Genomic DNA, 25,641 nt, shown 5'->3' on the forward strand with positions numbered 1-25,641 from the left:
TCCAACAATGTTATACAAGTATTTCATTGGAGAGGGAGATACTTCAGGGGATCTAAAACCAATTGGAGAGAAGATGTGGCTATTTGAGACTTAAGCATGCACGTAAGTATGGCATGTTTTCTTATTCCTGAAGAACTACTTACCATCTCCAAATCGTAAATAACTCTTAAAGGCCTGCCACTTAATTTAACACATTAGAAGCCTAGGAGACATGAAGTTTATCTCCAGATGAGCCCTTAGAAGGCACACAGTGGATATAATGATGATACTAGTAATAACTTTGTTTTCCCAACATTTACTGCTTACAAAGTTCTTAACTGTGTTACCAGTGCAAGCCTGATAAGCGGGTGTAAGGAATGAGATTGTCATCTCTCCATTTTTGTGATCAGGAAACTGAAGCTTAAAATGTTTATGTCGCCAGCTGTTCAGAGGCAGGAGTAGTGCTTGGACTCAGCTGTGGTAATTCAAACAAGTGCTTCTTCCATGAAGCCGGTTACTGAACTTCACGGCCCTTTGGAGAAACTAAACTGTTATGACTAAATAAACTTAGCGACCCCCAAGTGTAAAGCTGGCTGGCACTGTCCCCATCACTGTGGTTGCATGGTTATTGCCCTGCCAGGAGGGAGAGACATGGTTCAGGTTAGATTCCTGGCTCTGAGTGAATAGAGGACTGACAGCAGTTGCAGATTTTTCCAGCAGTGTGGACTCTGTGTTATTCTGATGTAAGAGATACCATTTTCTAGAATAATAAGCTGGCGTACGTAATTTCATATTTGTCTTTTTTTGAATCATATTATGTTTTTGTTTTCAGAAATATTCCTTTTTTGCACTCCTTACTGATGTCTTAGAAATTGAAATTAAAGACAAATTTGCCAAGAGCCGTCCTATCATCAAGCGTTTTCTGGGGAAACTAACCATTCCAGTCCAGAGGCTGTTGGAGCGGCAAGCCATCGGGTAATCACCTCTCACATGTAGGGGTCCTGTTGAGATTAGTTCCCACCCAAGCCACTGAAATGATAGTGTGTAGTCCAAGGACTTTTCTTACTGGTAAGAGGTGGTAACATAATTCTTTTAAAAAATGAAAGTGCTTGTAAACTCGTTAAAATGTGCTGGACAAAAAAACCCACTTTATTTTAATTATGTACCTTTCTTTGGTTTTCTGTCTTTTCCAAGACGTACCTACCATCAGCATTTCAGCGGAAACAGTCATGGTGCTCGGTCGTTTTTGAGTACATTGAAACCTAGCTGTACAATCCTCTCCCTAGAGCTGGAGCCTAGTGTCAGGTTGACACCCCCCTATCCTGATTAACCCCATCCAGGGAGTTTGTTATTCCTGAGACTCCAAAACCACCTTATTTTAGGGCCACTTAAAACAAAACCTAAACTCTGAGGTGTTACGGTAGAGCTCTTAGACGTATACATTCATTCAGGCAACGAGAGATGACTCGTTGAGAGAATTTTAAAATGTGATTTGATGTCTGTTTTCTTTCTGTGAGCTTTTTGTGAGCTGTGAATAGTTAAGAAATCACATGCCTCCACCCCTCATGATAAATGGTGTACCCATTTTCACATGGGAAGTACCAGCAAACCCAGGAGGTGCTCTGAGGTAGCACTGGGGGGCATCTTTCTGTATCTTTTTTGTTTTCAGAGATCATCATGAACATATGATGATAGTAGCAGTCGTCGGGGCAGCCGTCGCAGTGATGACGGTAGCTGTAGCAGTAGTCACAGAAGTAAAAGTAAACAAAAAGGATGACGAGACTGTACTCTATGCCAGGAGCTCAGTAAATGGCATTAGCACATGTAATCTTCTCAACAGCTCTGGGAGGTAACTACGTGATTGTACCCATTTCAGAGATGAGAAATCTGAAGCTAGCAAGCAAGTGCTGGAGCAGATCAGTCTGCTCGAGAATCCTGGCTTCTCTGCAACACTCGAAGCACTGGCAGTAATGCATTACTACTCCAGCTAAGTGAGGATGGTCCATCATTCATAGTCACTCTGTATCTAATTAGCTGTTCTCTTTTGGCAAGTCACAATTTCTTCAGGTGTTGGTTTCCTCGTCTGACAAATAAAGTGTTGAGACTAGGTGATCTCTAAGACCTCTTCGAAATCTGAAACTAACAGATTCTAATTTTTTGGCCATCAGAGGCAATGGAATTTGTGGTCCAGCCTGCCCACATGACGTAGAAATATTATGCTGAAATTTTAGCAGCCTGGAATATCTGATAAAACTGGGAAATCACAATTATGTTTAAGGATAGCAGTTACTGCTTCTAGTGGAGATAACATTCTTTGGGAAGTTTTTAAAAATTATTTTTAGGATTGATAGAAAATGAAATATTATGGAGAGTGATAATTCACTGTTAGAAAGATACCTATCATTTAGTTTATGTAATTATAATAACATAATTTACATAATATCTATGACCCTTGGCAGAAGTGTCAATTTATGGATACCAGTAAGAATGATCAAGGGAAAATAAAACCTTATCAGTGTTTGAAACTGCTGTTGACTTGCTGGCTTTTCATTCAGTCTTTTAAAGACCTGGACACCTGGAGTCCTGCCTGTCATGGATTCCATGTGCATTGGAAGGAAGTCCATCATGAATTTGTAAACTACTGGAATTACAAAACATTTCTGTATAAGTACATTAAAAGCATTGCCTGATACTTAGGGATTTGCTTGATTAAATAAATATGATGTCACATATTAGTATATCAGCTGTTAGCATCTGGATCTATTTTGCTCTGATTATTACTTTCCATCAAGTAATTAATACATCTTGAAAAATACAGGGTTTTCTTTACTTGTGAGTTTGGTAGACTGCAACTCTCTGAAGTAGTTCAAGTTTTTACATGGTGAGGTTTTACAGCGTAAGTTAGAACTCCTTAGTAATTACCTATTTCGAGAGCATTGGTTTGAATGTGACATTGATTTTCAGGGAGTGGCCTGCCTTCTGTCCAAAAGGCACATCCCTTTCCCGTGCTTTGTCAGTTGCTCTGATTACACTAGTGAAAGACTCTCTCAGTCCGGTGAGAGTTCTTTGGCACTTACTCTCTGTAATTGTATATCATAATAATGTATAATATAGTGTACACAGTAAGCCATCCCAGCAAGAGGCAGAATGAATCAGATGAGACTGGGTAAGAAGAAAAAAGCAGGTGAATCCCCTGACAGGCACTCGACAAAGGATGAAACCGCTGACTTGGAAAATCTCCCAACAGGGAGGCTTTCCTGTACTTACAGGTTGAGTAGTTGAATTGAGAGTCTCATCAGTTTGGGTAATAAACAGCACTAATACCTTACAATCCTTTTTTCAAGTAAAGAGTCTCATTTGTTAATTTATTCAACAAATATGTGTGTGTATACATATAGTGACTACTAAATGTTAAGCACTGTATTGGGGATATGATAGTGAGCAAAACAGATGGCTGCCTGTTTGCTCCTTAGAATCCCTGCTAAACATTTACTGCCTAGCTAAAACCCATCACTTGTGTAAGTCTTCATCATCCATGCCAACACTTGACTTCTATTGGCTGGGGAGGAGGAGAGGAGGGTCAACTTATTTTTAACAAAAAAATTGAAGATTTTATTATTCCAGGACTGAATATCCAAAGAGATGGGTGAGGAACCACCAGGTTGAGAGCAGGTCCAGGCAGTTTGCTGCTGGGTTCATGCATTATGGAGCCCCTCTGTGTGTCAGGCACTGTCTAAATGCTGAGAAGACAGTGGTAAGAAAAAGAAAAAGCCACCCCTGCTGTTATGCAGATTACAGTCATTATAGAATTATTTGAACACTCTAATGTAAAAGCATTTAACATATCTGTAACGCCTAATAGTTAAAAATGCCAATATACCCCTTCCCAGAAAAAAAATGTTTTGAATACCAGCTTAAGTAGACAGAACCTTATGGTAGTGGCTGCACTGAGATGAGCCATGAGTAAGTATCATTAAAATGCAAGCTACTGAAAGCAGTCGAGAAACACTGAAAGTGTGCATAAAATGAGATCTGATCTGCTGACTGCAGAGTGGGGGCTTCGGTGTCAGATGTGTCTGTGTTCTAATCCCTCTTCTGTCACTTAATAGTTGTCAGGCCTTGGGCAAGTTACTTCTCCTCCCCCGTCTCAGTTTCCTCACTGAGAAAACAGGGCTACCACCTGCTTCACAGAGTTGCTGGGGGCATTAAACAAGGTGATGCTTGCAAAACCCTTATCAGAGTTTGGGGGAAACAAAGCATTTTAAAAGCACCAATCAAGAAAAGAAATATCACAACATTCCTAGGGAAGAAAAAGGAAAAGATAAAGGCAATGATCTTACTGTTTTAAGAAATTCTTGCTTTGAAGTTGAAGAAATTTGTAAGAGCCAAACTGAGATTTTGCATGTGTTCTTTTAAATGGTTAACATCTATTTAAAATTGTACCGAGGAGGCAGAGAAGAGCAAACAAAATAATTATTCAGGTTAATGATAAATAGCTGACTAGAAGCTCTGAACCATACGCTGGTGCAAACATTAGTTGGAGGCTCTGGGTTTTCCTCCTGATGTTGCCACTAGAGGGCAGTGTGAGCGCAGAGACGGTGTGCTTTGATACCCTCTGATTATTTTCCTTAATTAAGAGTAAATCAGATTCAGAATGAAAGTTGCTTGCATACCAAGAAATGATGCCATTGAATTTGACTTTGACAAATAAACACAGGATTGAAAAAGATCGACAACTTCATCCTCGAGGAGGCTGGTGGCCTGAACCTGGGGCCCAGGTAGGGCAGAGCCTGGGCAGGCTAGGTTGTGGTCCCCTCCAGCCCACCTCCAGGTGTGGCAACAAGACCCCTCCCGGATGGTGCGGCCAGCTTCTCCCACGGCCCACCAGTATCGCTCACGAGCCACCCTGAGAATCAGTCATAGCCAGGCTTCCCCACAGTGAAGGCCAAGAGTGAGCCTTTACAGATGAGGAAGGGGAGGTTCAGTTGGCCCCCTGCCCCTCACACAGCTGGAGCAGCTGTCAGAGCCAGGCCTCTTCTCACGCTGCTGTCTCCTAGCTTCTAGCTCCTGTTCCTCAGCATACAGTAGCCCTCTGCCCTCCATGCCGTCCTGGGACAGTCCTTACCCATGCCTGCCCCTTCAGAACCAGCTTCCTATCGTGCTAAGTGCTAAGGAACCAGGCCCTCTTTACTTTTACCTGAGTCAAAAAACACCTAAAATTTTAGGTCTTTCTCAGCTGCTTGATGACTGTCAACATGCCCTTTTCCTGGTCACCCTTACCAGTGAGAGAGCAAATCAGTGTCCTTTAAAAAAATCATAACAATATTATACTGCATTTTGTACTTTTACTGATAATTTTCCTTATGACAAGATTTCCTTTTATCCCCAGGTTTGTAAGTATTTCATTTGCATGAGTGAATAACATTATATTGGACTCTAACATGCCTTTGACCTTTTATTTTCTTATGAGTCTGAAAGTTTTAAGAGAAATATATGGGTATTGGGGGTTGGCCTGTGGGAAGAAGAGGAAGGCTGACAGCAGGTTAGTAAGGATGAAAGAACCATTTCTCCTCTTGCAGTGATCAAATGCTCAGCTACAACCTTGGCAGAAGGCTCCCAGCTGACCATGTGAGTGGGTACCTTCAGTTCAGAGTGGAGGTTACATCTTCTGTGCATGAAGGTGAGATATCTGTACAAAAACATCACTGTAGGAAAAACCTGTTAAATCCTACTCTGTTGTCAGTTTGCATTTGAGCAGGGTTGTGTGTGTCCTGTTCTGAACGTAGAATAGCTGTCAGATGATTACCTACTGAAGTTTTCCAAGCAGATATGAAAGCCTGTTTATCAAAAAACATCTCTTAGATTTTGCCTGCTTTTGGAAACTGGGCTGTAGAATTTCCAGCAGTGGTGAACACATATACCTCATCTGTCAAACTGACCAGCAGTATGTGTGCTCCCTCAGTAGCAAGTAGTAAATCCCAGGACGTTGCTGATACTGTTCAGAGGTCTCAGTGGGCTGACTGGATTCTTTAAACTGATCGGACATGAAAAGTTCATTCGTTATTACTGCTCTGAATAAACTCTGTCTTCTCCTTCAGATGCTTCTCCAGAAGCTGTTGGCACAATACTTGGGGTCCACACTGTGAATGGAGACCCAGGAAGCCCTTCTGATGAGGAGGACATGCCCGGGGGCCATCACGACAGCCCGCTTTGTTCTAATGGACCCGTTTCGGAGGGAAGTGCTGAGGGGACCCCCAAGCATTCTTTCAGGACTAGCTCTACGCTGGAAATAGACTCAGAAGAATTAACCTCTACTTCTTCAAGGACCTCACCTCCCAGGGGACGTCAGGATTCACTCAACGACTACTTAGATGCTGTTGAGCACAGCGGCCCTTCCAGGCCGGGCGCAGCCTCTTGCTCTGAGAGGTCCGTGGGAGCCTCTCCGAAACTAAGGAGTAGCTTTCCCACCGACACGAGACTCAGTGCAATGCTTCATATCGACTCAGATGAAGAAGACCACGAGTTCCAGCAGGACCTGGGGTACCCCTCTTCCTTGGAGGAGGAAGGAGGGTTGATCATGTTTAGCAGGGCATCAAGGACTGAGGAGGGGAGCCTGACATCTCAGGCAAAGCCAGAAGACAACCCAGCGGAGGCTGAGGAAGCCTCCACAAACGAAGCCGGTTCTTTCGAGGAGAAGCCAGAAAATGTTCCAGAGCTTGCAGAGGGCTCTTTACCCTCAGGCCCGGTCCCCGATGAAAGTGAAAATGGCCCAGAGTCTCAGCCACGGGCTGACCAGGGCAGCGCCGAGTTGTGTGGCTCTCAAGAGGTAGATCAGCCCACCAGTGGGGCAGACACGGGCACTGACACGTCGGGAGGAAGCCGCAGAGCCGCCAGTGAGGCGGAGTCCCTTGATCAGGGCTCTGAGCCTTCCCAGGTGTCCTCTGAGACAGAACCCAGCGACCCTGCCAGGACAGAGAGCGTGAGCGAGGCCAGCACCAGGCCCGAGGGAGAGAGTGACCTGGAAGGGGCTGACAGCTCCTGCAACGAGAGCGTTACCACGCAGCTGTCCTCGGTGGAGACACGGTGCTCATCTCTTGAGAGCGCACGGTTTCCTGAAACCCCAGCCTTCTCTTCTCAGGAGGAGGAAGATGGAGCCTGTGCAGCTGAGCCCGCCAGCAGTGGCCCCGCCGAAGGGGCCCAGGATTCCACGTGCACTCCCGGTTCTTTACCTGTGGTGCAGGTGCCCAGTGGAGAGGAGGACGGGCCAGGGGCAGAAGCGGCGCCTTTACCTGACCAGGAGGAGGTGGGGGAGGTCTGGCAGCGGAGGGGGAGCCTGGAGGGAGCCGCCGCTGCTCCTGCTGCTGCTGAGAGCCAGCCCGGAGAAGAGGGCAGTGCTGGGGATGCCCAAGGGGCCTGTGAAGGGGCCACTGCCCAGGAGGAGGGCGCCACTGGAGGTAGGATGCAGAAGACAGCATGGCTCTTGGCTCAAGCTTACGTGCTCAGAGAGAAGTCTGGTGGTTTTGTCCCTCAGTGCAAATAACACTGCAGGTCAAATATTAGCTGAATTCACCTTGGGGTTCAACAACTTTTTTTTTTTTAATGGATCTTCTATTGCTGAAATAAGAGGCATGTCCAGTAGAAGTCTTCAAACTTAAACAGTGAATCTTGAGGCTCTGCATCAGCGCGGGCACCTGCTCTCCTTAGGAAGGTGGCCTTGTGGTTGTGGGTGGCCCAGGTCCACCTGAAGGCCGATGCGTGGGAGCAAGCTGCCCATGTGCCTGCCGTGTGACAGCGCGCTCAGTGCTCCCAGGGTCAGTTCCCCTTGTATGGGAAGTGTGAGGAAAACTAAATAATGGATCTCTGGTGGGGCCTGGGTTTGTAGGTACAAAACCGAACAGGCCAACAGCATCGATGTTAATGTTGTCTATAGAGGTTTTCAGGAACCCTGTAAGTCAGTCCTTACCTCATGAAGCCGCAGAACAGAAGGTTAATATGTGCTTTGCATTAAATGTAGTATGTTTGCCTTCTGCAGTCCAAGAAGTATCAACTAATTTAGGTGATGCTCTCTGACACTTAAGAATAAGCTGTTTGAGTGTCTGATGATGCAAATTTACGCAGAAAATTTGTATTATGTCTCAATGAATGTGGCTCAGTAGAGTGATCCCTTTAAACTGTTTTATTACAGATGCATTGAAAAGCCTGAGGATCATTTCATATGCTTAAATAGCATAGGCTCGGAAATAGAAATGACTTTCTTATTCTGTAATGTATTTTTCTCCCCAAAGTATCCCCTTCTCTTCTTCCTCTATCTTTTTTTCTCTCCTTTCATTATCTTGTGGTCATCGTGTGACCCTAAAGCATCGGTGTGTGACCAGGACAGAGGCCAGGGTGGGGAATGGCGGGGGAGGGGGAGGGATGGCTGCAGACGGACGTCCCCCTAGAAGACCCACTTCTGACTAAGCACTCACCTCCCGCTCTCTTCTTTTGTTTCTGGGTCCTCATAGGGGAAATGAGATGAAAGAGAGACAAGAGACTGGCCCCAGGATTTACATTAGGTGTTTCTTTCACAAAGGCTGTTTTGACATTTAAGGGGAAAGCAATCCCCTGGTAACTGTTTACCTTTAATCCTAGGTTCTCAAGCCAACGACCACCAGCCACTGCGGTCGCTGCCTTCAGTGCGCCAGGATGTTAGCCGGTACCAGAGGGTGGACGAGGCTCTCCCACCAAGTGAGGACCTGCTAGCTAAGGGGCTCGCCTTAATCAAAGGGTACAAGGGTGACAGGACCCACGGGACCTAAAGGATGGGTGCCCAGTCCCCCAGAGGAAGGGATCTGAGAGCTGCCACCTGACTTTGCAGATACAGCCTGGAACGTGCTTAGCTGACTCTCCGGGCACCGTTCCACCAAATGAAAGGGCAGCTGAGGCAAAGTCAATACTATAATGCTGGTGGAGTGAATGTTGTAGTCAGGGAAAGAGATCAGATGTTGTGGACAATTGGGATATAATAGAAATTTTTTAAAAATTTGCCTATTGGCAGCATGAATCTGATTATTATTACGTAAATTGGTACGATCTCTTAGGAAAGCCTAGCTCTATGTAATATACTACTTTTTATTCACTTACAGTGTTTTAAATCATTAAGTACAGGGTTCTGGCTTTTTTCTTAGGGATACCCAGAGAAGTGGTATTAATTTCAGAAATCAGTCTACCATTTTTGGAAGCCTGATGATTACCTGGGAATTCGAATGATATTTCATTTCTTTCACTTTTAAGAAACGCAGAGCACTTAAGAAGACTGCTTGGCAAGTTATACAACCTGAATTCAAAGACGAGTGTTGCTCGTGGCCTATCGTAGCCTGGACATAATTGAAACTCTACTTAAGTTTCTAGAATTCCTTAAAGCAGTATTACTCTGTGAGAGTAAAACATTCGATGAACAGTGATAAAGCTCAGTAAATACTGCTTTTAAGTATACATTGGAAAATACATCTTTCTGCCTTATTGCTTCTCCTTCTTATTCACCCTCTCTACTCACCATCTTGTATTTCATTATGGCAAGAAACTGATGCATTTGGCTCTCTGTGTTTTAAAAATGGTAGGACACAAAGGGGGAGTAATATGCATTTAAAAGGCTAAACTGCTGAGTGGTTAGTTTTGGTGAATGCTGACCAAAAAAGCTGAATGGCATTATGTACAGCATGTTAAAATATTGGCTTGATCATTGTGAAGTTCTGTCGTACGCAGATCTTTCCTTTGTTCATATATTTGGATAATTGAGGGCGGTTACTTATAGGAAACATATTTTAAACAGTTTTAAAAAATCAACCAAGAGATTAATTAGCCATTGTGTCATTTTAAGCAGGTGGGGGGGGAAAAACTTCCTTATTGTTTACCCTTGGAGAAAAGATTAGAGGCAGAAAAGAAAAATATTCCAGGGTAGTATTTAGATATAATTGGAGAAAAATGAATTAGGAGCACCAGGAGAGCATTCTGGGGGGGCTTTGTTTACATGTGTATGTGGCTTAAGAGTAAGTACTTAGAGTTTCAGGCACTTGGGAAGGAGGCAGAGTATGCCATCAGTGTGTGAATAAATAACATCCTGGCCACATCCACTTGGTCTGCATTTTGTTGGACTGTAATTTTGCTCTCTAGATTGTGTTTCATGAAGACAGGTACTTTCCTGCTGAAATTGTGACCAATATTTGTGATATTTCTGTGTAGTTGTTTAAACATTGATATTTGCATTGCCCAGATAGAATACATTTTAGGATTTTAAAAAATAAACAATTGGCAGTTCACTTTAACAAGTTAATATAGCCAAAAGTGAAAAAAAAAAGCAGCTTAATAGTATAACCAATTTAATGAGCTTCTGATGAACAGGAAGAAAATTCTTAAGAGTTGTTCCCTCTTATGCAACTTGCAAATTTGGGGATTTATATTACCATGGATAGATTACAGACTATGGTCTGGGCATACCTGATGACTGATCAGCTCTGTCCCCACACTGCTTTGCCCCCTCCTATTCCCAGTCTATCTCATCCTTCATCCTTCTGATAATTTGTTTAATCACTTGGCTGCACCCCCGCACCCCCTGTCAGCCAGTTCTCTGTCTTCCTTTCCTCGCCCGCCAGGCAGCTCTGCTCCTGTCTCTGGCCACGCCTCTGACGTAGAGCTGTGGCATTCTGCATCCGCCTGGTCTTGCGTCTTCTGCCTTCACACAGCGTCTCATGGGCACCTCAGCTACTGGGTGTCTGCTTGGAGTGTGCAGATTGGTCCATCTGTGAAGTGACCTGGCGGAATTATTTTGAGGTTAAGGGTTATACTTTTAACATTATTAATTATAATACCTCAAACTTATGTAAGTGCTTTACAGTTTACAAAGCATTTTTACACGCCTTTTTAAAAAATTCTTTTGCAACAATTTTGTGAAGTAGGTCAAGCAGGCCTTATCTGTAGTTTTCAGATTGATGGATAGAAACCAGCTAATCTGATTCTCTCACTTTATAGATGGGGAAATCAAAGCCCAGATAAATCAAGTAACTTGTGTAAGATCCCTTACTAGGAAAGGCTGAAACGGAGTCTCCAGTATTGTTTCTCCTATCTCAGGCATTCTGATCTAAGATTAGAAGGCTGGGGACTATTGTGTAGGTAGATGAATGTAAATTCTGAAAGTGCGGTCATCAGCAGAGTGGTGACACATTGCGGTGTGTTGTCTACTTAGGCGCAAATCAGAGAGTTTGGGGGCTTCGCTGAAGCTTTATTATATTGTATTTTGAAGTCAGACCCAGGAAGGCTCAAGAAGTGCTCAGCTTTCTTCTCCTTCCTGCTTAAGATTATTTAGCAGAACCCTCCCCTGGAGGCCCTCCGAGTATAAGAAGAGTGGTCACAGTGGCGGTACGATCTTGTGGCCCAGGCAGTTCTGCTCTGTTGAGCATCTGTGTCAGATTCAGAAGCATCTCTCGGTGTAGCCTCCTATCCCCAGACCTGCAGGACAAGCTACTGAAGCACTGAACCTTGGGCTCGATCCATCCCCCACCCCTCGTTCTTGGTTCTTTCTTTTCTTTTTCCTTATTATGATTGTAACTTTAGCTTATATTCACCTTTAAAATATTTGTGTACTAACAGGTAGTGAGGAAAACCATCCAGCCAAGTTGTGCTTGTCTCTGAAGATTGCAGACTTAGTCATGGGGATTCAGAGGGGTCCTGTGTTACACCACTTCCCTCTTACTGCATGGTAGTCTGTGTGTCAGGGATGTGCCTCAGTCTCTGAACATCTATCTGATCTCTTTCTGTAAAGCAGTTTTCCTTGTTTCTTTACTTTTTCTTCCAGTCTTATTCCTCCTTTCTCGGGATCAGGGAACAGATCTTGGACTTAGTACAAAGACTGCTCAGCCCTAATGACTATCTACCAGTTGGTTCTCAAAATCTTACTCTAGCTTTAGGCCATGGACCATGCGCTGTGACCTTATGGGCTCTGGAACCCCAACCGCTGGCTGAGAGATGTTCTAATGATCCATACAAAAGAAGAAAGCTCCAGGTCTTAAGGGCGGTGTTGCTCTGTTGAGAGCCTTGCAGGGAAGTCACTTGAACATGAAATGCACTGAGCGCCTTGAGAATCTGCTGTATCTCTTACTCTGAGGTGACTGATGGGCTGGCAGCTGGAGGCGGTTCAGGACTGAAGCCCACGGAATGTCATCAGCATTACAAATCTTCACAACATTGTGAACAGACTATACTTCAATAAAACATATATATTAAAACTAAAAAAAAAAAAGATAAGTGAAAAAAAATGAGAAGGTTATAGCTCAATGAGAGAGTACATGCTTAGCATGCACGAGGTCCTGGGTTCAACCCTCCAGTACCTCCAATAAATAAATTAAGTAACAAGTCTAATTACTTCCCCTCCAACAGCAACAAAAAGAATGACCAACTCAACCCCTTCTGAAAAACTACTTTATTTTTCTCTTATTGGCTCCAGTGTGATTGAGACTTAACCCATAGCTGCACTGGAGATAGTAGGAAAGTGTTGAAAAGTGGTTTTCCCCCAAAAGGGTAGGATTAGGCATGGATTCAGGATGGACAGTCCACTGATGAGCAGTGCAGTCTTGCAGGACTGCAGGCTTCTTGGCGGTTTCTTCAGGACTAGTGTGTAACTGATGTGGTGGGTTCAAATGGGTAGGCCTGGAAAAACACAGGGGAACGTTCTCGTTTTTTGTAGTTGTGCACTTTTGTTATTAAATCATCCTTTGAAATGAAGGTTTGAGAGAAGACAGTGAGTCTGGAAAGTACAATTAATCTTATAAAATTTCTTCTCTGTTTAAAGCTAGGGGCTTTTATTCTCTAGGACCTAAACATTAGTTTAAAGAAAAGAATCCATACTTTAAATCTAAAAAGCTACTTTCTTAAAAATTGAATATTAAGGTCCAAAATAGGCAGCTATTTGAGATTTTAAAAACTTTTTATTCAAATGTAATATACACGCGGAAAAGAGCACGGTCAGCCTGATGAATTCTCCCAAACTGAGCCCGCCTGGGCAACCCGCACCACATCACCGGCGCCTGGAAGACCCCTGGTGCCCACTTCTAATTTCTGTTACCCACTCCTGGAGGGCAGAGGCACCTGCTATCCTGACTCCCCAGATCATAGACAGGTTTAACTTAAGGCTTCTGGACTTATACAAATGGTATCACACTTCCTTGAGTGTTGAAATAAGGGGAAAAAATAATTGTTTAAACACTGCTTTCTAGCATCTATTACAGAGCTTAATTTTTTTCCTTAAAAACACCTTTAGTTCATTATAACTTCATCATATCTCACCATTTTAGTGAAGATACCATGGTTATTATAATATCTAGAGTGGGTTTATAAATTTACTTCACAGCATTCAGTTCCTTCATTTTTCCAAATCCAGTAATAATCAGTTCAGTCCCCGACTCGTAGTCCTCTCACTCCTTCGATTCACGTAAACAGTTCATTGCTGGCCTCCCTTGATATGTGATTCTATTTGTCTAGACGTTGACCTTCTTCCCAGTCTCAGTGTGCACTGAGTGTGTTCACATCTTCATCTGGTCACTTGGGTGGTTTCCAGCAGAGACCAAGGTCCAGTTTGAAGGGAGTGAGAAGGAAGAGTAATGAGATAAAGAGGGGCCGTAAGAATGACCCCCACCCCCACCCACATACATCGATTCTAAAAGTTAAACATGTCTGAGACCTTCCCTGCTCTGTCTCCCTGCTTCTGGAGTTAATGCTGTGACAGTGGCCTTGGAGTAGATTTTCACTCTTTCTAACTCTCTGACTTCCCCTTATTGTCCAGCTATTTAAAGGGAGGCTATTATATTTGAGTCTTGGGGTGTCTAAGCACCCATTTGCTCCTGAACTTAAGTTTGGGGTACTTAGGCTGAAGTTTAGTTCCTGGTAAGCCCACACTTCATGACCTCTGAGAAATCCAGGGTTAGCTCCGTGGGTTTGTCCAGTAAATTAGCTGCTGTTTTAGTCCTTATTAATTTATGTTAGTGTTCCTCAAACTCTAGTGTGTCTAGGAATCACCTGGGAAGGCTGTTAAAAATGTGTATAATTGAGTCCTGGCTTCAGACAGTCTGATTCTGAAGAGCTGGACTGTGTCCTGCTAATCTGCATTTTTATTGATCCTCTCGGTGATTCTGACACACACTGTCAGAATCCCACACCTTGAGAAACATTTCTCTAAACAGTAGTTTTCAAATGTTATCATTGCCATGAAGCTCTTTATGGAAATGAAACCTGCGCAAGACCAGTATGCACTACAGGTAATACTGGAGCCGCAGTGGCCAAGGCGGGGTTGGCAGGTGGTTCCAGGTCCTACTCCTCAGGATCCTGAAGCCCCTGGCCCAAGAGTCTTAATGAATTAGGGTCTGTTTTGGGAATTCTGGCCTGGACATAAGACATGGCTCGGTCCTTACTGACCTGAAGGAAATGACATGGGTGTCATGTTGCAGATTCATGTCATTTTAGACCTGTTTACTTTTGTCCTCTCGCTCTTCAGGTAGAGGAACTGTGGTCCGTAGAGGTGTAATAATTTGTTGAAGGTCATGTGGCAAAGGCATGACAAAGCCGTGGCCAGATATAGGCCTTCTGTTTGCAATTTGATTGTGCGCTAGACACACACACACACACACACACACACACACACACACACACACACACACCCTAACACATTGCTCTCAGTCTCACTGCACACTGATTATAGACCCCATTTTACAATGTGGCAGGACAAGGAAGTAAATGCTAAGATCCCAGTGTTCTAACCCCGCCTGTCTGATTTTAGCATTACCTATGAAAGAAGCTTTGATGCTGGGCAGTAATTTCTCATGTGCCTCTCAATCAAGAACAAACCAGGCCTGATATAAAACCTTATAAGAGGGGAGGGTATAGCTCAGTGGTAGAGCACGTGCTTAGCATGCAGGAGGTCCTGGGTTCGATCCCGAGTATCTCCATTAAAAAAAAAAGACTATCTCTTCCACCAGAAAAAAAAAAAAACAACTTATAAGATATTAAAGCCACCGTATCCCCTCCTCCCCCTGCAAAGTAACTGATGGATGATGACAGAGGGCTGGCCTTCCTCCAGGCGCCTCTGCTGTCTTTGCCCTGATGGACGGGTTTTGACCGCTTGGGTAAGCGTGGATATGCCATTCACAAAGAAGCCAATGGCACAACAGTCTTTATCAATTCAATGCCAAGTGTCCGCTTGACAGCAGCATTACAGGACTTCTCTTTATGAGGACTTAGATAACAACCTCAACTTAAACATATGGTCTCTGATAGGGATAGTCTTAATGTGCATCCAACATCCCCTGTTCTTAGAAAGCAAATTTTTGGACCTTGTTTTCTTATTCTCCCCATTGCATAGAAATGTCTTTATTGAAATACAGATTAACTTTATTCCTGGCCTTTGTGGAAGGTGAATGCAAGAATCATTCTTTTTTAACAGCTTTACAGTACTTAAATTATTTGTTCGTTCATTACACGCTGTGTGCAAGGCACAGCGGTGAATATATTTGGAGATACCTCCTCCCCCTCATTTGCCATCATATGACTCTCATACAGGCCACATTTCATGGGGTAAATTCTTAAGTAGTTTTTCAAGGAAAAAGTTTCATCTTTGAAGGTAATTTTTTAAATTTTCTTTTGTCAGAAAATGGAAAGTACACAACAGTGTGTTTTCTTTTCTGCCTTAACTGACAGAAAACTTAGAGCCAAATTTTAGTTATAACCTTATCTTGGGAGTTTGGCAGAAGTCTCTCTCTGCTTCCTTTAGTTGGCTTCTGTTCTGTTTTTATCCCTAATTGACCTATTCTACATTTTTTAAAAAATTGGAAGCTACTGTAAACATTCTTGGGAAAAGGAATGGCCATTTGTTGCCATGTGCATTTGATCTGACATATGTACTTGAATTACCCTGGCTCTGATGAGAGAGGAATGCAGTGGGAATACTTGGTTCTCAGAATCTTTGAGGTGGGGAAGTATGCGAGGCAAGGAGCAAAACAAAGGAATAGATCAGACGGTTTTGGAAAATGGTTCCTGAAAATGTCCTTATGGGCTTACTGTTTGCCAGCGGGTGCAGGCTGAGCATGAGGCCTTTTGGAAACGCCTGCTGATGGGATTGTGGCTGTGCCCAGAGAGCTCAGATTTGGCAGGGCGGTTCTCTGTGGGTGGATGTTACCTTGGAGTGTGAGTGACACGGAGTCATTTGTTGTCCTTGTGGTATTTTTCCTCAGCCCAGTTTTTCTTTCCCTTGCCATTTGTCATAAATTATGATGGGCTGAAATCAACAAAAAGAGGTCTTTCCACTCCCAGCTGAGGCAGCCCTCAGTGGTCCTCCAGGGCTGGCTCGATGTACTGCACAGGTCTTTCCAGCGCTAAGGGCTTTGTTGGAATATTTGCTCCGTTCACCTCCAGAGTAAATGCCACAGCTGGTCAGGAGCCAACATGTTTTCCTCCTGGGCTCTAGAATTAGACCCATGGTGTCTGTTGATAAGCTATGAGATCACATAGCTGCTCAAGAGAAAGGTGCTTATTAATTTAAAAAAAATTGACATCGAAATAGCTATGTATGAAGAACTTTCCTGTTTAGAGAATAGATCTCTGCTGTTTTTGTATGTTGCTATACAAATTACCCTTCCCAAATGCAATCAATTTTAAAATGTTGCCTTTTGTAAAGATCAGCTCATGCTCTGCTTGTTTTAATCAGGGAATGATCTTTTAGAGAGTTCACAGTGGTGTGAGGTCTGGCCCTGGAGACAATCTGCTTGCTGTTTTTACTGAACACACACTTAATACATTTGTATACAAAGACTAACACACTTAATGTAAAATTTAAAAATCTCTTGAATCATTGTATTTCTTTGAGGTTGGAGACAAGTAATTAACTTTGCTCTGAAATGTACGTATTCATCTTTGGGAAAGTGCAAATGGAAGTTTGTCGGTAATGATGCTGTTTGATGACTAGGCTAGCATTCTTTTCGGCTGAAGACTGCATTTGCTACAGTTGTGTGTAAGTAAGCACATGGGCGTTTCCAGCTATGAGTTTTTCATCTAAGCTGGAAGTAACAGAGCCAAATCAATTTTTGGTGAGAACAAACATCAGTACCAATTTTCATGTGACTATCTAAACTATTCAATACCAACGAATGTATTTTAAACGCTGGTGCTCGAGCATTGCGGGCAGATCTGGGAGCATCCTCTGCATTCAGGGCTTCTTTCAGAAGTTGGTTACACATGCAGGATCTGTTTACAAACAGATTCTGGAGTGGACTGGGGGGAAGTGCCGGATGATGCAGTTGAGGTATGTGTTATTAGCCCCAAATTATAGCATGTCAGAGAGAGAAAACACGTGCTGCGTAATGAACCCCATTAATGGTTTCAGCAGCTCCTCCTAATCTCTCTCCTCACATTACTGCTGTTTAGACTGGGAGGCGCGCATTGACAGCCATGGCAGGATCTTCTACGTGGATCACGTAAACAGGACCACGACGTGGCAGCGGCCAACAGCTCCCCCCGCCCCGCAGGTGCTGCAGAGATCCAACTCCATACAGCAGATGGAGCAGCTGAACCGGCGGTGAGGATGGGCATTTTTGCTCCAAATGTTCCATTTTGTGGTTGGGCTAATTTTTACCTGTGCCAAATGGAAGGCACGGTTGTCTCTTTCATCTTTGGGTGTCCGGTCATTAAGTTGGAGTTGTTACCTCGATAGACTTCATTGAATGTCTCTTGGTTAAAAAATGATAGCCACACACATACACAGCTTGTTTGGAAACTGGAGAGGAAATAAGTAATGCTATCCCTTTTAGTCAACCCAAGGCATCGATTTTTAGTAAAACAGAGCGTATACACTTACCTTTTTTGAAGTCATATAGCTTTTTAAATATCTAGAATCTTCATTTGTGATACATCTTCATTATTAACCTAAGCTTTTAAAATCTGTCGTTCTTTGTCAAAAACTAATTGCTGTGGAACAAAGGTTCTTTGCTTTAGCAATACAGGAATTTGGTTTTCTTTGGTTAAGGGCCACAATTTTTTTTTAAGATTTCATTAATTTATTACAAAAATGTTCCACAAATGATGGACAGGAAAAATTCAGTCCAATAGATTTACTTAAACAACAGATGGTGCAGAAGATCAGGGAATGGGGGTTTGGGGAGGAACCGGTTGAGGCTGAGAAGCTGGTGAAAACTTCTGGGCTCTGGGGAGCGGTTGAGCCCCATGCTTTAAAGGCTGCTGTGATGTAACTCTGGGCTCCTGGTTTCAGATATCAGAGTATCCGCAGAACCATGACTAACGAAAGGCCTGAGGAAAACAGCAGTGCCATCGATGGGGCTGGGGAGGAGACCGACTTTCACCAAGCCAGTGCAGGTAAGAGCCTTTCGGTTGGTTTGTTTTGTAATCTCACAAAAGTAGAACACAAATAAGTAAGGATTTCCAAGAAATGAAGCTTTCTTTAAGAGAACGTTTGATCTTCATTACCATGTGTTCATCCAAGTCAGAAAGCTGAATTCACCAGACACTTCTTCTTCTAATCCTCGGCTTTTTGTTAGTACTAAGAAAAGAATCATAAAACCAGATAGAATATAAATTGTTTAATCTCTGGATCTGTGGGATAGAGGAAAAAGATTGAATCTGATCACTTGAAAAAAATCTCAGGATGCATTAAAATCTTAATAGTGACTAGAAATACTATTGAATTCCATTTTAGTGTGATTAACAATGACTGTTCTTAGGTTTTATGCCTGAATTGACAGGTAAGAAGAAAGCATTTAGGGGATTAAAACAACAGCAAATGATATAGTTATTTTTTTGGTTCTTTTAAAATATAGACGGAAGTGAATAGGTATGTTTCCACCAGGTGGAAAGACTTCCCTGAAGCCTCTGTGTCTGCCCCTCCTAGATTTCCGTCGGGAGAACGTCCTGCAGCACTCTACCTCCAGATCCAGGCTGACGTTGCTGTTACAGTCGCCCCCTGTGAAGTTCCTCATCAGCCCGGAGTTCTTCACCGTGCTGCATTCTAACCCTGTGAGTATCCATCCGAAAGGGGGTGGAAAAAGCAACAGGCCAAAGGAAATTAGCCCCATTTACGTAGTAATGGCAAGAATGATAACAGCGAATGTTTACTGAGCACTCCGTGTGTTCCAGGCTCTGTGTTAAGCACTACATGTGTTTTCACCCAGTTCGTCCAAACAAACCTATGAGTTAGATAAAACCTCCATTTTTCCAGATGAAGAAACTGAAGCACAGAGAGGTTAACTAGGTTATACAGCTACTAAATGGGATTTTCGGGGTTAAAATCCCAGAGGTACTGACGAGTCTGTGCTCTTAACAACCGCTTTATTTTGCCTGTACAAATATAGCCAAATATCTGAGCATTGACAGCAGGCAGTGGTCAGATTGGGCTTTGAGACTGTAGTAGGGCTCTCCAAAAGAACAGATATGAAATGCATACACGGCTGTAATCTGAAAAAATAAATAAACTAGTATTTTAAAGCTATATGAGGCTTCTGTGGGAGGTCAGTGTTTTTCGGGGGAGGTATGGGAGGAGGGGGCGTGGTGATGTGTTAGGACGAGGTGGATTTAAATTTCCCTCCTTTTACTAATATGTCTGCCTATTCTTTAGAAGCCCTACCTCTGTAATTTCACTAGAGGCCTAAAAATGTTAGTATCGGCTAAAAGAATAAATCTTTTGTTAACCAGGAGTTTATAAAAAAAAAAAAGTCAGCCTTTTAATCATTATTTAAATAGAGAGAAATCATTTTGACTCCCTCCTTTACCTGTTTTCTTTTCTTTCCTCCAGCCTTGACTTTTAACCAAAATTCTACCCTTATCTTGATCTTGGTTCCTTAACCAAGAAACTCCTCACTACCCACCCCCTTAAATCCTCCTGCCAACCAGTTTCTCCAACTCTATTCATGTTGCCCCTTTCCCACATTTACTTTGGAATTACAATCTGGAATGGGAGGTTTTCACTTCATTCAGGAAGTATTAACCTCCTGAAGACACAGGGATGTGAAGTCCATGGGGTGACAGTGGAAAATGTTACACGCTTGTTTTCTGATCATGAGCATGGTATTTGCCTAAAATATTTCTAGAAGAAAAGAGAAGTGTTTGAAAATATTATATATGTTAAGCCAAAATCTTTTGTGTGTGTGAAGAAAAAAATTAGAGTGTGATAGGAAATTTGGTTAGAAAACGTTTCTTTGTGATGTGGATCTTAGATTGTGTCACAGAGTAAATAATGGACATTGGTTGGTTAAAAGAAAAAGGAGCAGGAGGGCCTTCTAGGTGGAGGGTATGCATGAGCAAAGAAAGAAGTGAGAAACATGCCCTATATGCATAATAAGTTATTTACTCATCCAATAAACATTACTGAAAACCTGGTTTATGCTAGTAATTATGGTAGGTGCTGCAGACATAGTGTGGAGAAGATCAAATTCTTACCTGAGTGGAGAGAGCATGAGGGCAACCTTAGAAAGATGATTATAGAATGCCTCTCTGAGGAAATGGTTTTGAGTTGAAAGCTGAAATGAGAAATCACCAACCATGGGAAGAGCCAGGGGAGGCTCACTGCAGTAACTTACACAGTGAGTATAGTGACCACAGGGCTCAGAAGAGAGCAAAGGGGCTGCTGTGTAATGATAGGAAAAGGAGATGGGGTGCTACTCAGTTGGAAAGTCAGCAAGATCCAGATGGTAGCTCTGGCTGTGGGACACAGCAGAGGATTTCGAGTTTCTTCTGAGATCCGTGGAGAGCCATTGTGCAATTAGAGTGACATACTCAGATTTGGAGACGGGAGAAAGGCAAGAGTGGAAGCAGGGTGAGGAGAACAGAGGCTCTGCATGGTCCAGGGCAAAAACAGTGATGGCTGGAATCACGGTGTTTGCATAGGGGTAGAGAGAAGTGCTTGGATCTGAGAGATGTTTTGAAGGTAAAGTCAGTATGACTTGGTGAAAAATTGACGATCTGGAATGGGAAAAATGAAAGAAGCAAGAAATAGTTTTAGGGCTTTGGTTAGACAAAGGAATTAATCCTGCTGGAGCAGTGGTGCTAATGTGGGAGTAAACAGCTCGAACTGTGACTACGTATGAGGGAGACACAAAGAAAGAGCTTTGTGTTTCCATAAAGTGTAGGTGTAACATGGTGGGCAAGGGGGGTTGCTCCACAATTCTCTGTGGGCTAGGGGAGTGGCTTCCTGAATATGCTAATTAGAGGACTATTGGTGGGAGGGTATAGCTCAGTGGTAGAGCACGAGCTTATCATGCACAGGGTCCTAGGTTCAATCCCCAGCACCTCCATTAAAATAAATAAATAAACCTAATTACCTCCCCCCACCAAAAAAAACCCAGTAGAGGACTGTTGTCTTAGCTGCACATGGAGTGATTTAGAACGGGGGAAAACGCTGGCCGTGGAAATCCAGCTGTATATAATCTATTCATTAAGGCAGGAGCTGACAAGAGCCTAGACTGGGAGGGAAGGAAATAGAGAAGGGTCCAGCATGAGAGAATCCCAGGCAGAGAATTGGCAAGATTTGGTGGGCAAATAGAACAGAAATAGAAGAAGACTCTGTGTGTTGTTATTATTAATAATAACATATAAATAATAAACAATAATAATAGTAAGAGAGAAGTTAGAATGACAGACTTGTTAAGGGAATGTAGGAACATATTCAACTTAACAAAATAGATTAGGGAAAATAGAGTAGATATAGGGAAAAGTAGAAGTCAGCGTAGTCCGATCGCCAGGAGTTGTCTGGGAGGTTCTTAGTATGCACGGATTTACTGACACATGTTAACATGCTGATCATTATTTCATGGCTTATAGGCTTAGCTTGGAACACAAAGGGTTTGGGAGGAGGGTGAGCAGGGAATAGCATGTTAGCTGTCCTCATATTTCATGCAAGAGGGATTAGATTTAGATTTACCATGCATTCAATATAGCAGCAGTTGTCTATTCCCTACTGTATGCCAGGCACTGTGCTCAGTCCCAGAGATACAAAAGGGACAGCACCTGTGGAATGTGAAGACACATTCCAGTGCAATGAGCAGAGTTGTGAGTGCAATAATGGAAGGTTTAGGAGGCCCCCTGCTAGAGTGAGTGATTAACTCTGGGGGAAGGCGTACAGGGGAGTCAGTGATGGGTTTGCATCTGGAACAGGTTTTAAAGACTGAATACATTTTAAAGACTGACAGGTTTTAAAGGTTGGTTAGGAACTTGCCCTAGAAATGAGACGGGCCAGAGCTCTCTAGGTAGAAGCAGCAGCATTTACAAAACAGGATTCATGATGTTGCAGGGCTGTCGTGGGAATTACTATAGAAGTGCGGAAACTGAATTATTAGTACAGCAGTTTGATGTTGCTGGTGTGTGGACAGCATAGGACACTAGTGAAAGTCAGATTTGAGCCTGGAAGGGTGAGCAGAAGCCAGGTTACAGGAACCTAAACTCATGCGTGGGACACTTCTAGGAGACTGTAGATTTTCAGACAGGGAAGGATGGCCTAGCATTTAGACCTATCACTCTAAAGCAGAAAGTGTCATGCTGTGCTGGGAAGAGCTCCAGACTTGGAGTTGGACAACACATGTTTTTCTTTCTTCGTTCATTTGTTCATTCATTCATTCAACCAGTATTTATTAAATGCCTGTGAGTTTCCTAGTACACGCTAGACTCTTGGGATATTGTGGTAAACTAGACAGATTGGAATAAAGAAAAACAAGTGAACAAGAAAAGATCATTCAGACAGTGAGGCACCTGAAATAGCACAGGTGACTGGGCCAGGGTGACTTGGGGCGGAGCTGGAGATCAGGTGGATGGAAAGGCCTCTCTAAGGAGCTGTATTCAAAGTGCTGTAAATCATCAAGAAGCCAGTAAGTTAAAGGTCTTGGAACAGAACTGTCCTTGCCAAGGAAGAGCAAAGCCTTGAGGGCGCAGAAAGAGTTTGATATACTACATAGTAAGGTGGGAGAGGTGAGCAGGGCTTCAAAAGATAAGGCTTGTGTGAGCTGGCAAGGAGTTTGGGCTTTACTCCAAATGGGCTTTACTCTAAAGGGAGCCCCTATAGGGGTGTGGTTTTGCCTTTTAAAGTTTGTTCTACCTGCGCTGCTGAGAATGGGTTTAGAAGGCAAGATTGGCTTCGGGGAAAGAAGTGAAAAGGCCCTGTGGTGAGACATAGGGGTGCTTGGACTAGTGCAGTAGCAGTAGACCTGGTGACAAGTGGATAAACACAGGACATATTTTGGAGGGAGAGTTGCCATTCTTTGTCAACAAGGCCAGCACCTTTGTTGAGCCAGGTAATTGTTTTTGAGTACTGGACTTTTTTTCCCTTCATTTTGTGTGCACATGTGCTATTTACAGTGTAACAGCACAATTTGAACTTTAATCCGTGTTATTAGCATTTTATTTTCTTCACCAGTTTCTTAAGTCTAGACCTTATGTTTAGGAAAAGGCAGCAGACTTTGTCTGGAAAGAGCCAAAGCATAAATATTTTCAGCTTTTGGGCCAACGACAACATGTAAATAAATGAATGTGGTTGTATTCCAATAAAACTTTGTTTGCAAACACAGCCAGCCAACCCAGAAGTCTACAGTTTACTCCCTCCTGGTCTAGACAGCCCACAAAACCTGATTTGCATTTGTTGATTTCTGTAGTGCGAATATTCCCCTATGGCCAATTTCAAGCTACCATCTTTTTTTTTTTTTGCTGTGTATTTGTTATTTTTCGTTGTTGTTGAGGTATAGTTGACTTACAATATTACATTAGTTTCAGGTGTACAGAAAAGTGATTCAGTATTTTTTTTAGATTATACTCTATTTCAAGTTATTACAAAATAATGGCTATATTTCCCTGTGCTGTGTAATATATCCTTGTTGCTTATCTATTTTATATACAGTAGTTTGTGTTTCTAAATCCCATACCTTTATTATACCCCTTTCCACTTCCTTCTTCCCAATGGTAACCACTAGTTTGTTCTCTATATCTGTAGGTCTGTTTCTGTTTTCTTAAATACATTCATTTGTATTATATTTTTAATTTCATGTGTAGGTGATAATATGTAGTATTTGTCTTTGTCTGATTTCACTAAGCATAATGCTCTCTAGGTCCATCCATGTTGTTGCAAATGGTAGAATTGCATTTTCTTAATGCCTGAGTAATGTTCCGTTGTATATATACACCACATCTCCTTTATCCAGCCATCTGTTTATGGACATTTAGGTTGCTTCCGTATCTCGGCTATTGTAAATAGTGCTGCTATAAACATTAGAGTGCGTGTATCTTTTTAAATCACTGTTTTTGTTTCTTTTTGGACATATACCCAGGAGTGGAATTGCCAGATCATATGGTAGCTCTATTTTTAGCCTGAGAAATCTCCATACTGTTTCCATAGTGGCTGCACCAATTTACTTCCCTACCTACAGTGTACAACAGTTCCCTTTTCTCCACATCTTCACCAACATTTGTTATTTGTAGACTTTTTGATTATACCCATTCTGACAGGTGTGAGTTAATACCTCATTGTGGTTTTGATTTGCATTTCTCTAATGATTAGTGATGTGGAGCATCCTTCCATGTGCGTGTTAGCTATCTGTATGTTTTCTTTGGAAAAGTGTCTATTTAGGTCTCCTGCCCAATTTTAATAGGGTTATTTATTTTTTGATATTGAGTTGTATGAGCTGTTTATATATGTTGGATATTAACCCCCGATCAGTCATATTATTTGTAAATATTTTCTCTCATTTAACAGGTTGTCTTTTCATTTTGTTGATGGTTTCCTTTACTATGAAAAAGCTTTTAAGTTTAATTAGGCTCCATTTGTTTATTTTTGCTTTTATTTCTTTTGCCTTAGGAGATGGATCTGAAAAAATATTGCTATGATTTATGTCAGAGAGTGTTCCACCTATGTTCTCACCCAGGATTTTTATGGTTTCAGGTCTTGGACATTTAAGTCATTAATCTGTTTTGAGTTTATTTTTGTATATGGTGTGTGGAACTGTTCTAATCTCATTCTTTTACGTGTAGCTGTCCGGTTTTCCCAGCACTACTTATTAAGGAGATTGTCTTTTCTCCACTGTATATTCTTCCCTCGTTTGTCATAGATTAATTGACCATAGGTACATGAGTTTATTTCTGGGCTCTTTATTCTGTTCCATTGATCTGTGTGTCTGTTTTTGTGCCAGTAACATACTGTTTTGATTACTGGAGCTTTGTAGTATAGCCTGAAGTCAGGGAGCTTGGTACCTCTGGCTTTGTTCTTTTTTCTCAAGATTGCTTTAGCAATTTGGGGTCTTTTGTGGTTCCATATACATTTTAGAATTTTTTTGTTCTAGTTCTGTGAAAAATGTCATGGGTATTTCATAGGGTTTGCATTAAATCTGTAGACTGATTTGAGAAGTATGGACATTTTAACAATATTAATTCTTCCAGTCAAAGAACACAGGATATCCTTCCATTTCTTTGTATTAGTTTCAATTTCTTTCATCAGTGTTTTATAGTTTTAAGAGTATTGGTCTTTTACCTCTTTGGTTAAGTTTATTCCTAGATATTTTATTCTTTTTGATGCAAGGTTAAGTGGAATTGTTGTTTTGCTTTCTCTTTCTAATAGTTCATTATTAGCATATGGAAAAGCAACAGATTTCTGTATTTTAATCT

General features: G+C 42.4%; 1 protein-coding gene across 5 annotated transcripts in view; it reads left to right on the forward strand.

Annotated features, from left to right (window-relative positions):
- Positions 1-25,641, forward strand: part of HECW2 (HECT, C2 and WW domain containing E3 ubiquitin protein ligase 2) — a 333,893-nt gene that overhangs the window by 214,710 nt on the left and 93,542 nt on the right. For all 5 annotated transcript variants that reach the window (XM_031452092.2, XM_064485134.1, XM_064485135.1 and 2 more), the window contains 7 exons: positions 812-954; positions 5,559-5,659; positions 6,078-7,433; positions 8,611-8,706; positions 17,422-17,572; positions 18,263-18,366; positions 18,899-19,023. In XM_031452092.2, coding sequence (XP_031307952.1) covers positions 812-954; positions 5,559-5,659; positions 6,078-7,433; positions 8,611-8,706; positions 17,422-17,572; positions 18,263-18,366; positions 18,899-19,023 — 2,076 coding nt within the window. The remainder of the gene's footprint in view (positions 1-811; positions 955-5,558; positions 5,660-6,077; positions 7,434-8,610; positions 8,707-17,421; positions 17,573-18,262; positions 18,367-18,898; positions 19,024-25,641) is intronic.

Source organism: Camelus dromedarius, chromosome 4 (genome assembly GCF_036321535.1).
Source record: "Camelus dromedarius isolate mCamDro1 chromosome 4, mCamDro1.pat, whole genome shotgun sequence".
NCBI classification, from domain to species: Eukaryota; Metazoa; Chordata; class Mammalia; order Artiodactyla; family Camelidae; genus Camelus; species Camelus dromedarius.